The sequence below is a fragment of the Denticeps clupeoides genome, chromosome 2 (genome assembly GCF_900700375.1).
Source record: "Denticeps clupeoides chromosome 2, fDenClu1.1, whole genome shotgun sequence".
Taxonomy (NCBI): domain Eukaryota; kingdom Metazoa; phylum Chordata; class Actinopteri; order Clupeiformes; family Denticipitidae; genus Denticeps; species Denticeps clupeoides.
This window is the reverse complement of record NC_041708.1, coordinates 19,628,943-19,642,247: the sequence shown is the minus strand read 5'-3', so window position 1 is coordinate 19,642,247 and position 13,305 is coordinate 19,628,943. Positions and strand designations below refer to the sequence as shown.

The 13,305-nt window shown below is 46.4% G+C and overlaps 1 protein-coding gene across 2 annotated transcripts in view; it reads right to left on the bottom strand.

Annotated features, from left to right (window-relative positions):
* The window catches only part of sugct (succinyl-CoA:glutarate-CoA transferase), an 81,043-nt gene that overhangs the window by 13,483 nt on the left and 54,255 nt on the right, over nt 1-13,305 (bottom strand). For both annotated transcript variants that reach the window (XR_003746281.1, XM_028967100.1), the window contains exon 13: nt 694-757. Coding sequence is in view for 1 of the 2 variants with exons in the window: in XM_028967100.1 (XP_028822933.1) it covers nt 694-757 (64 nt within the window). In the remaining variant the exon portion in view is untranslated. The remainder of the gene's footprint in view (nt 1-693; nt 758-13,305) is intronic.

Genomic DNA, 13,305 nt, shown 5'->3' with positions numbered 1-13,305 from the left:
CACAACAGATGAACACACTCAGGTAATCGGGGAACACACAATACAAACTCTGGTCTGGAATACGGAATCGGAGCAAACCCTCCCAGAGACTGGATCATGACAAGATCACATCAAAGGTGTGATGGTTTTTTATCATAACAAAATCACATTCTAACGGCTGTATATTCTTTTTAGATCCACTGTATGCCATGCTGTTGTTACTTCAATCTTCACCTGGCTTAAAAAATTTTTACTTATACGGCCACAGATGTCCCAACTTAAGTAATCTTGGTCATGGTCAGCCAAACGTTCTCCATTCTGTAAGAACCAGATGGTGGAGACTTGAAAGGCACAGAAAAACCACACCAAATGTCTGCCTAAAGAGCGAATCATTTGTTTTGTACATATGAGCAAGTTGAACACAAAGAAGGGGTTTAACATAACAGGCCGCAGAGGGACTGCTACACCAGAGGTACCCAAGCTGACATTTTATGTGAAATCTATACTTTTCTGGACTTCTATTGTAACAACTTTACATGAAAGACAAAGGCACCTGGTCACCATTGGCTCCACTTTTGGAACAATAATAAGATTATTTACTCATCTTTCACAGTGAAGTACAGAGTGTTTCACTGCAAATGACTTTTAATGTGAATGAAAGGACCCATTTTCTACAATTCTTAGAACAGTGACGTTAATATAATTTTGACTGACCTGGTACAGCGATGTGTCCTGATGTCGGATGCTCCATCTCCAGGATGAGACTGTTATGAACAACCTAGAAACAAACAGCAATGAGACGGGTTGACTTGTGACGTGGATATTTAATGACATACTTCACATCTGTAACGTCAAGTGACAGAAGCAGATTTATTCCTCGTACTGTGAGACATTTTAGGTAATTTATTATTTAAGAAGGGTCAAGAAGGCTTTGCATAATCACAAGTAGGAAAAAATATATAATTTACACAACTTTCCATTTCACAGTAGCCTTGAGTGAAATTCTTGTATATACATGTATATGATAATGTTCGTAATTCTGATGTTTAATTTTTATATCTAAAATTTAGCCAATTGCCTAAAATCATATGTTTGTCATGAAATCATAGATTCATTGGTTAGTTAAATAATTAGTTCATATTAAAGCGCAATTTTTCTATTTGATGAACTGACACACAGTTCTTCTTGCTACTGGCTTTTAGGGGTCACAATAACTGTGTATAAATCATTCTACTACTACTACTACTGCAGCCTGCAGCTACTACTGTCAGCAACAGTTCACATAGGAATAATAAAATCACATACGAATCACACTGGACGTATTATTTAAGTGTAGCGCCACTATGCATGGGGTGTTATGAGTGAATAACCAGAGGACATTGCTGGTGTCTGTTCTGACTGATGAACTGCTGATTCTGGCATTCATAAAGACCCCCCAGTGTCAATGCAGAAGCTTATACAGCACCCTATTACTCATCTTTCCCTCTTCAACAATTCCCATTAATATAAAAAAAAGTATAAACTAGTAAAAAAAAAGTATAAAAAAAAAAAGTATAAAAGTAAAACTAGTATTATTAATTATGAGATGATTACATAACCACTAAAGTAACCGCTAATAAATTAACCATAAAACTATTCTTAAAACTATTGTTGCACTGGTGAAATTCCAAGATGATGAACTGGTGGCACATGGGTCAAAATATGTGACATGTTCAAAGGAAACTTCATCAGTTTAAAAAACAAAAATACTTGGGAAGAAACTCCTTCATATTCTGAATGCCCTTCAAAGTACTGCTGATATCTAAACAAGAAGCTTAGCAATTTCATCTGTCAGAAGGCATTAGCATCGTCAACGCTATACGTCTGCGAATTTGAGAGCCCAGGTCAGACAGTTACGTAAGAACATGGATGACACTCTCCACTTGAAACCCCCATAGGAATAGATTGCAGTGGCATGTCGGCCACAGTGCAGCTCTCCTCAAATGATGTTAAATTTAGAGGTTAGAGAGACCAGTACTAGCACCAACCTCAGACGTGCCATCCCCAGAGTGCTACAGCCCTGAACAACCCATACAGGTATTCATTTAAATCACAAACTTCAATTCAAAACTCACTCAACACAATAAGAATTTGTGTGAACAAATGTAAATAGTGATTTTAAACAGCTAGATGCAGCAGACTGAATCTCTTACAGGCTCACACATTAAAACATTATGAACTGGGGTCTTCCAAAGCTTCCAGTGTCATGTCCTTAATTCTATAAATAGGGGTTTGGGGCAAGGAATTATTTTACTCATGAAGAATAGATTCAAATAGTTTTTCCCTTGACTGTATATAGACCTGATGCCACTGATGTAGCAGACGCCCTTATCCAGAGGTATATCAATAGATCAGTCAATAGATCATCCAAAAGCTCACTAGCTTTAGATAACATGAATCTGCAACAATTTAAAAGGAGCCATGATGCTTTTTCTAAAGAAGAGTAGTTGCATGTTTGATGTGTTACAATAGATTTTTTGCATGAAAGCAACTGAAAAAAAAATCTTGTGTCAGCATTTGTCTTAGTTTAGTCTACTAATAGCCTTGTCTGGACTCGTAATCTTATGCAGCTGTACACCCTAAATTTCAGCTCCGCTATGGTATGTCTGTTTGGGACCTTAAGACTTCCTTATCAGCAGTCAAGCACTGTCTCTGCCTGGGATAAAACTGCTGAAATCCGACTTTTTCGTGTAAGTGGGTGTATGGAAACAGTATAAGGAAATAATTTAAGTCAGCAATGCTTGTGCAGTACAACTATTAAATCTTTTAGTGGTTCCTGGCATGGTTTAGCATCTTGTCAGCCCATTGTATTTTCTATACAAAATGATCTGTTGACACTGGTCAGTGTGTTTTCTATGTTAAAGAAAGACCACAATAATGCATAAAACTTGTATGAGATTTTTACCATCCCCAAACAATTACTGTAATTCAGTGCAGACATGCATCTTAGACAAGGCACTGGAAAATGGCTCTTAGTTGCCCAATGACTTTTTATAGACAACTGAGGCAAGAATGGATAAATACATGGATAAAACAATAAAGAATCATTTCATGACATTTGTGCATGTGACATTTTGACAAGTTTGTGTTTAAATAAACCCAAATAAAGAATTCATTTGAGCTGTCAATCATCAGGCCCCTCCCATTTGGGCCAGTGGTGGCCAAGCGGGTAAGGAACTGGACCCGTATCTGGAAGGTTGCTAGTTCGAATTCCGAACCGCCAAGGTACCACTGAGCAAGGTACCGTCCCCACACACTGCTCCCCGGGCATCTTTCATGGCTGCCCACTGCTCACTAAGGGTGACAGGTGCTATGCAGAGGACACTGTGCTCTGTTTAAAAAAACATAATTCCCAGATGACAGAAGTAATTACACACCAACCAAATGGGTATTTATTTTCTCTTCTTTCAGATTCAGATAACTACCATGCAGTTCTTGTCTAATCTATTTATTTAAATCTGTTATGGTGGCCGAGAAAATAGGACGCATATGCAAGACTCACAAGACAGGGTGTTACATCAAGCACACGACAGGGTGAACACTTTACTTTACTTTACTTTATTTGGCAGACGCTTTTATCCAAAGCGACTTACAATGGGACCACCACCAACAACGACCCGACGGAGAACAGACACAAACGGGGCAGCTTTAAATATGCGTATACAGGTGAGAACTATCGAGAAGGCACCTAAAGGACTCTGGTACGAACGTCGAACCCTGAGTATCTCCTTCTGGACCAGCTCCTAACAAAATCCTATTCATTGAACTCCTGTGACACAAGCAAAGAAACCCCACTGTTACTGCGTAGCGCTGAGCCAGTTTAAAAATATTGCCCGTAGTGTCAGGAAGGAAAGGAGTCTGTGCAAAGATTATTTGTTAAAGCTAAGCAACATGTGTAACAGATCATCACTTTCAGCCTGTAGTCCCTTGTGTGTGTGTCTGTGTGTGTGTCCTTCACATGGCTGTAGCCTTAGACAAGCCAAGTATTATGTGAGTCAACAATAAAATCTCTGATTAATTGTACAATACCTCTGATACTTGAGTTTGGAATTGCGTGCTGGAGTTTCGGAGAAAATTCTCTGAAGTAAACAAGAAAATAATAACATGCTGTCAGGATGTGACAGTTTCAGCGCTGGACACTGATAAACGGGCAGCATTATTCACACAACAGACGTGAGGGCGTTTCTGCTTTAAGACTGATAGCGGAAGGATGGGTCCCTTAGGCAAGCATCTACACAAATGCCGCCTCCGCCAGAAAAGCACTCATTCACCCTCGGCCTTCTCGCCCCTGATAAATGACTGGAGGAGGAGGAGGTTTGAGCAGGACAGAAAATTAATGTCTTTCTCTCAAAGGGGCCGCTTGGCTTTGAAGGAATTGCAGAATGGCCTGACTGACACCTGGGCTCTTTCTCAGGTATGGATTGCGTGCATGTCGGCACTGGGGAAGACCTTGGCCTTGGGACCTTATCACTTCACTTGTGCAGTTCATTAATTAAGCTGTGACAGGCTAGTCTTCAGTGGTTTCCTGGACAGAGAAATCTGTGCAGCGTAGGGAAAAACAGATGCTAGAGTAACCTTGATGGCTTGCCATTTACACTCAATTGTAGAAGGAGGATTTGTTATAGGTTAAGGTACAGGGTCAAGGGATTGGGCACACCATAATAAAAGAATATTTCATAATTAAGCAGAATTAAACATAATACTACTAGTATTCACATACTAGTATAATGCACAATGCTAATGAAGGTCAGAAGTCAGAAAGAAACCAGAATTAATTGCACGCATTACCCCCCGCCTCCACCCCCCTCAAACTTCGTCCAATTAAATGCAAAGATCAGGCCAGGCCTTGACATTGCGACATTTTATGTGTGAATCAGGGGTTCACAGTAAGAAGAGCTTTACCATTTAAGACTACTCAGTCTTCAGCGACAACGTAGTCGGCAAACACTCCAGAACTTTAGGTGAAGAGGGATTCAACCAGCTACTAATGAAGCCCAACTGTTAGAAGTACTGGTAGAAGTCTGGAACCATGTTGTGAAGCCAAGGCATTCGTGGGCGAGCCCGGGGCTCACAAGGGTTCTAGACACCACAGCTGATGCTCGTTTGGCATGGGTGATTCGAACCCTTTATATGTTGGTTTTCTCCCTCACTCTCCCCTGTTCCCCTGTGCTTCTTTCTTCAGTCCCTGGTACATGCCTCCTGCGTATGCGCCTCCTCTCTTCCCCAACCGAGGGGCATGACACTTATCACCCAAGCCTCTGCTGCAGCAGTGAAACCCCCTGAGATTTACTGTTGACCACTTTTTTAACAACCTCATAATTGTAAATGTTAATTATTAATAACTATTAATAGTAATTGCTGAGTCTAATTGGTTTAATTTATTAAAATTAAAAGTAACCATATAACACATAATAAACTTCATCTCAGGTTTTCACAGTGAAATGGTTCTGAACGCACCTCGTGAAGCATTACGTTTTGTTGCCATGGACGACAGGCTTGTGTAATAACACAGAACAGGAAGGCAATAAAATAAAACTTCCACAGTAGCGTACACCACAGCAGATTCTGATAAAAGCCTCTGGAAAGTTTTAAACTGTGAGTGAGAGAGCGGATCAAGGGGGCGTGAAAACCAAAAATATCATCATATTGAATGTGACAGTTGTTTCCTCCTTGCTCGCGAATTGCATGAAATAATCAAACAATATTATAAGCACCACAGAGTTTAGTGAAACGTGCGGGTAGCATGGGTAGGAGTGGGTGGAGTTAGGTTTGCGGTGAGGCGGTGACTGCGTCTTGGCCTCAGCTCTCTCATATTTTGGGGGAAAGAACAAAGGGCTCTTGCTGGCATGGCAGACTGGCACACGAACGCCACATGTGTGTCCTGTATCCATGCTTTCCTCCCCATACGCCCCCACTTTATTCCTCACTGTCTGCATGCAGTAAAGGTCTGGTTTATTTGTGTTTCTCTCCCTTTTTTTTTATTCCAAGCTAAAAGCTTCCATGGGTTTAATTTCTTCAAGACACCCCCTCCTTCTTACCAGAAGCTGAGGCCTGGCAGGCGGTGTGGTTGTATGGAAGAGGGAGGGGAGGAAGAGGAAAAAACTAATAATAAGAACCCTAAAAACATTGATTAATGTCTTCAATTTAAACAATCATGTGTTCGTATGTTCAGAATTCCCGCGATGACAGGAGCACAAATGAAGAGAACGACTACTGGTGTAATTAGAACATACGTCCTCCTACTGGCATGAGCCAGAGGAATTCTAAAAGATCCTCAGGTCTTTTGCCAAAAACAATCCGCTGTGTGTGGAAAACACACGAGTAGAGTGCAGTCCCATTTTCTCCTGTAGAAGGTGTAACTGAAGGTACTGCTTTAGTCGAGTGCCTCCATGAAGTTGTGAATCCAAAATTCAAACAATGTATCTTGGTGATGCTTTTTTTTTTTTAACTAACATAAATAATTGTGGGGCTTCCCTGTACCAGCTCAACAACAACATAAGTGCAGAAGGTATTTTTTATTCTGCAGCAGTTGGGGTGCACATACTTTTCCAGGGGTGACAGAAACAAATCAGTCACTGTTTACTGCAACCCAAACAGCGCAAAGGTTTGTGTTCTTAATATTACAAAGTGCCAATTTTTAATTGTGTCTTTTCACCTAAATAAAGAGGCTGTGTATTAGAAAAGATTTTCCCATAAATACAAATATATGTGTGTACATGTGTGGTTAATGGAAAAGGTTGGTTGTATATTTCTGCTCCTGGGCTGCAGAGGTGAAGCTAAAACAAACACAGTGACACAGGCACTAAAAGGGCACCTTTGATCACGGATATTCCTGCAGCCAGTCATGCCTCTGGGTTGACATGTGACTAGTACTGTAGGGAAATAAAGAACATTGTTTAACCATGTTGAAAGAAATTCAAAGGCAGTGTGGAACTATCCACCTTGTGGATTGTGGCCGTCTGATTCAGTTGTATGTAAAAAGCTTTGATCCTGTGTCATTACGAAAGAGCCTTCTTCCCCATTCCAGAACAAACATATAAATCACTCATATTCATATACACTACTCACAAGAAGTTAGGGATATTGTGAGAGACTTAGTGGATGTCATACATACGGTGTATGTTTCACTTCAGACATTTTTGGGAAAGGGAGGCAATTGTATTGGGGTAATAGACACACCTCAATTTTGTGTTTTCCATGTAATAGTCTCTTTGTGTACAGGTGTGCCTTTTATAGGGGACAATACCAAGAGACAACCTTTCTCAACGTGGCATCAATTTCAACATTCTGTGGGTATGAAAAGCAGGTATTGTCAGTAAGTCATTCCAAGTTCATCATTCATACAGCCATAAACACACAACGTCACTTAACGGACGAACAGCGTCACCTGGCCATGGCGGGCCTTTGGGTCAGTGGCAGGCAGTCAGATGTTGCTCGTGCACTTGGTTTGTCTCAAAGTGTCATCAGTAGACTTGCATCAAGACACAGAACTACCGGCAGACCCAGGAGTGAACCCCCACGAGTGATGGACCAGACTGATGACCAGCACCTAAGGACCTATGCACTCAGACAACGTTATGCAACTGCCACACAGCTGCAGGCCCATGTACGAGATGCGAGGGGTACTAGGGTTTCCACACAAACCATTGGCTCCACCGCTTTGGCTTGAATGCCAGATGACCATTGCAGGTGACTCCACTGACACCAAGACACCGCCGTGAAAGTTTGTAGTGGGCACAGGACCATGTGACCTGGAAAATGCAGCAGTGGTCTAGCATTGGGTGTCGGGTCACCTTGCACAGAAATAAGCGTTGCTGGAGAAGGCAAGTGAGCAATACGCTGAGGTCAACCTAGTCCCCAGGAGGTGTAACGGACTGGGCAGGCATCACCAGTCAGTGCAAAACAGATTTGGTTATTGTATATGGCTCAGTCACTGCATGTTCTTACCTCAGAGACAATAAAGAACCCTTCATCATTCCCCAGTTCCACCAGCAGAATTGTCACAGCTCGACTTCAGGAAGTTGAAGTGCCTCATATGGTATGGCCATCAATGTCCCCTGACCTGAACCCCATAAAGCACGTCTGGGATTAGTTGAAGCAGAGACTGAATGATCGTACCCCACCCCCACATGACCTGGCAGAACTGCCTCAGAACAACATCATCAGGGTAGTGAGGAGCATGAGAAGTTGCTGTCAAGCTGTTATTGTGGCAAATGGTGGAAACACCCTCTACTGACATTGTCAATTTTTGTTATTTGGGGCTATCCCTATTATTGTCTAAATTTTGGGGGTAATACATATTAAACTAATAAAAAAGTATTATTCTTCTCATAAATTATTAGTAATATGAAAGGGAACTTTTACTTATTTCATTAAAATTCAGAACAAATAGGATAAGCACTCATGTAAATAGCAATATCCCTAACTTATTGTGAGTAGTGTAAATTAATGTAGTGTATATTAACTAGTGTTTATAAGGGAGAAAGCAATTCCCCTCACATATTTTCTAGAGCTCCAATGTGATTCTAGAGCATGTGTCACGACTACGGACTTACGGGGGAAGGAAGCGCAGAGGTCTGACATTCTGGGAAGGGGTTTTTATTAATAAACAAACACTAAACACAAATAAAGACGGGCGCGGTGGCCGAAAACTATTTAACTTAAACAAAGAACGTAAACTAACCCGTAGGCGTGTGGCGATTGCCAGAACTCAAAACACATAAAACTAAACCAGGTCAAGTTCGTGCAGAGTTCACGAAAATGCCAGAGACCCCGAACGGGCAGAAACTTCCGGCATTTATGGGGCGTCAGGATTTGAGTCAGGTGTGGAGCCCAGCTGCAGGCAATCCTGACAGAGCCCCCCCTCCAAGGGCTACGTCCTCGGAGCCCCAACAGTACCATCAGTGGAGGCGGCGGGGCGGACGGCGGCAACCACAGGGCTCCTGCCCTGCTGTATCCTCCCCTTGGAGGACCCGGTCCCTCGGGCTGGCTCCCCGGCGTGGTCAGGCGTGGCGGCCCCGGTCCCTCGGGCTGGCTCCCCGGCGTGGTCAGGCGTGGCGGCCCTGGTCCCTCGGCCTGGCTCCCCGGCGTGGTCAGGCGTGGCGGCCCCGGTCCCTCGGCCTGGCTCCCCGGCGTGGTCAGGCGTGGCGGCCCCGGTCCCTCGGCCTGGCTCCCCGGTGTGGTCAGGCGTGGCGGCCCCGGTCCCTCGGCCTGGCTCCCCGGCGTGGTCAGGCGTGGCGGCCCCGGTCCCTCGGGCTGGCTCCCCGGCGTGGTCAGGCGTGGCGGCCCCGGTGCCTCGGGCTGGCTCCCCGGCGTGGTTCCGCGTGGCGGCCCCGGACCCTCGGCCTGGCTCCCCAGCGTGGTCCCGCATGGCGGCCCCGGACTCCCGTACCTGCACACAATAATCAGGGCCGATCCATCTGGGTATGTGTGGGCCCTGTCTCCACACGTCCCCTCTGACACTTCTTGTGTCACCCCCTGCACCGCGCAGGGAGATTGTCCCAGAGCCTCCGGCGACTGTTCCAGGCACCCCAGGTTGGTGCCTTCTGGGACTATGCAGCCCCTCTCGCTGCACGGCCCTGGAGCCAAGGGGGGGGCATTGCCAGACCATCCGGCTAGCCCCTTCTGCGTCCGTTGGGACAAGCAGGCCCTCTTCCTGCCTGTCCCAGCTGGGTCCTCATGCCTACCCGGGGGCTCTATGGCGCTCCACCCCTCTGGAGGCAGACGCAGGCCCATGCCTGGCCCGCCCTCCTCACTGGCTACCGGAGGACCCAGCTCCATCGCTTCCCCACCTCCCCTCCCCTCAGGAGGAGTCCCCAACCCGAACTGCACCCCCCCAAAAAATTCTTTGGGGGAGCACCCCCCCCGGCTGGACTTAGGGGTACCTTGGGGCTTGTCCACCTCGCCTTGGACCAGCACATTCGGGTCAGGAACCTCCTCCCTGGGGTTCGGCTCCGCGGCTGGGTCGCCATCTGGTGGACACAAAGAGGGGAAGTGGGGGCGACATACGGACACATATGCCACACAGACACACACAGACAGAGACAGACAGAAGAGAGGGTCGTCTGGCTCCCTCTCTGGGCTCTCCAGGACCTCCTTAGGGGGCACAGCCAGGATCTCGGGAGGTGCGACCTTCTCGTCGCCCGCCAGTGCTTGGTCTTCCTGCCCCGGATCCTGACTGGCGCTGGACGTGGTGAAGGGGCAGAGTTCGATCCCTGGCTCAGGCTCTGGCCGATCAAACTCCGCCCTCAGTCTCTGCTGGAAGTCCCGAAAACTGCTGTCTGTCTCTCCCTGTTGCCAGAGGGCTGCGCTCCCCCATGCTGACCCAAGCAGACACGAGAGGATGGTGGTGGTCTTATCAGTGTCTGCTGCCCCACTGAAGGGTCCCGGGACAATTGGGCTGTCCCACACTGGGCTGGGCACGTCGCTGGAGATGGTGGTAGGTGTGTGGTGTGGAGGGGGGCGGACGTCTTCTCCAGCAGGTGTGGGCGCTGGTGCTGCGCTGCCATTTCGCTGGGGAACGTCCGGGCAGAGGGAAGGCGGGTCGGCGACTGGAGCAGGAATGGAGGATTCCCTGCGAGGCAGTCCCGGCAGCGCAGTTGCTGGCTGGCGACCTCCCATCGCCCTCTTCCACCAGCTTTCCTCACACTGCTGGGAGGGACGTGGGTCTCCACGGACCTCGTGACGATCCTGGATGTGCGCGATGGGCGGAGCCATCCCGGCACCGACTGCCCAAACGGCGTCATCCTGGTCGTCGTCCGTGTCCACCTCGTACCCCCGGAAGTCACATGGGTCATCACGGACGCCGCGATGATCTCGGACGCGCACGCTGGGCGGAGCCATCCCGGCAACGACCGCCCACCAAAAATCCACGTCATCATCGCTTTCGTCATCCGTGTCCTCCCACCGGTGACTCCGAGGGTCGTCCACCCTGCGGACATCCTGGACCCATGGCTCGATAAGCTCCCATGGGCAGTACTCTGGCCATTCGGGCTGGAGGCTGCCCACCTCCTCGCTGGAGGAACGCCGCCGTTGTTGCCGCTTCTCACCCCCCTGGAAGTGACGTGGGTCCCCACGGACCTTGCGACGATCGCAGACTGGCGCGATGGGCGGAGCCCAACTCTCGTCTCCCGTGCTCTCGTCGTCGTCCGTGTCGTCCCAGTCCACGGGGAGCCTTGCCAGCAGAGCGCAGAGTTCTTGGCTCGACATGCCGAAGATCGTGGGGGTCGCATCTTCTGCGCTCGCTGCCCACGTCACTTCCTCGCTGCTGCCGACGCCAACGTCCTCGCTCCGCCCACTCACCCGCCGACGTTGTCGCTTCCGGGTTTCGCGGAGTTTCCCGGGGGTGACGTCATCACGCGGCGCCGCGTACCACGGCTTCTCGGGGAGAAAACGCTCCACCAGAACGGGCGGCGCGTCTCTCCCCTGCCGTCCGCGTTCGCCGCGCCGGGCTGCGTCCTTCGCGGCGTTTCTTCTCCTCTGCTTTCCACCTCTGCGCTTTTGGGGAGGTCTCTGGCATTCTGTCACGACTACGGACTTACGGGGGAAGGAAGCGCAGAGGTCTGACATTCTGGGAAGGGGTTTTTATTAATAAACAAACACTAAACACAAATAAAGACGGGCGCGGTGGCCGAAAACTATTTAACTTAAACAAAGAACGTAAACTAACCCGTAGGCGTGTGGCGATTGCCAGAACTCAAAACACATAAAACTAAACCAGGTCAAGTTCGTGCAGAGTTCACGAAAATGCCAGAGACCCCGAACGGGCAGAAACTTCCGGCATTTATGGGGCGTCAGGATTTGAGTCAGGTGTGGAGCCCAGCTGCAGGCAATCCTGACACATGTCCCTATATTCACAGTAATGATCATAGCCTGACAGAAAAGCAGATTGCACAGAAACTGAATGAAACAGAAGCATGCACAACAGAAATTCCTCTATAAACAATGAGTAAAAGATAAAACCCAGATGTGCCCCCCATCTACACACACAGACACACACACACTTGCATAAGGCTATCCAATCAGCGGTCACACAGACTGGAGGAGTGCTTACCATTCATTCACTATTCAAAGTATCACACATGTGTCGATCTGTGCAAAATTACCTCCTCAAGGAATCATAGCAAAAAGCGCCCCATAGTCCAACATGATAAAGAATTTTAATGACATCCCAATCTGAACTCGGAACCATTTAACACGTCAGCACCGTGATTAAAATAAATCATGTTTACAGTTGTAATTAGGATGATACAAACACTATTATTTAGCAACACTTTAGAAATGTACAGATGGTCCACACATCTTCCCTTCTCCTGCTAATGGCAACCTCACCAACATCAATGAGGTCTGCTAAGTTATAAGGTGCCTATTCAGAGAACACAGGAATAAGGAACATTGCAGCAATAATGGCATGGGCCTATTTGCCTATGTCTGTTTAGTTTCCCAAAATGGGTGTGGGAACAGTGTGTCCCAGTGGCTCAGCAGCTGCCTCCAACCACTTCAGCTCCCTCTTGCCTCAGTCTTTCCAATCAAATCCTTTTTTTTTTGTCTTCCACTACCCCAATCCTATTCCTCATTTTTTAAATTTAGGGTTGAACACAATACCAAAGCTATTTTTATGAATTGGAAGAACCATCCTTTGTAACCACTTAACAGTCAATAAATCAGTCTTATAGCCAGTAACTACAGTCTTTTGTTGACCACTTACAGTCATTAACTCATATCAGAAAGAGAGAAAAGAAGCAAACTAGCCAGTCACACCAGAGAACAAAACAGCTGATTCAAAACGCGATTTTATTATCATGGTTTCTGTTCATTATGCAAGTGGGCACAACTTTTTTTTTTGTGTTCCAGTTCTCCCCAATGTTTACTCATTTGTGACGTTTTTTATGTTGAGGTCAAACGTAAAGCACTTTTTTTTGTTACAAAAACAAGAATGGGTAATATTGTGAAATAGTTCTTTGCATGAAATGCACACATTATTTACATGTAAATAGTTTACAAATGCAAACAGTAAATGACCTAGCACTTTATTGAACAGTAATTAAATGTGATTTGTCAGATTGCAGGTTATTTTTCCCCCACCCACTCCACAATCACACAGTTTTTAGGTGAATAAACATGTTTATAACAGAATTTAGGAAAAAATAAAATGGATTTCATATGGCCCTAAAAAGGCTTCATAGAATCACAGATATTTCAATATGGAGACAGCTTATATAAAGTAATTAATTTTTGCAGCTCCTGAGAGCACTGGAGCTTTGTGTCCAATAAAAAATACATAAAGCC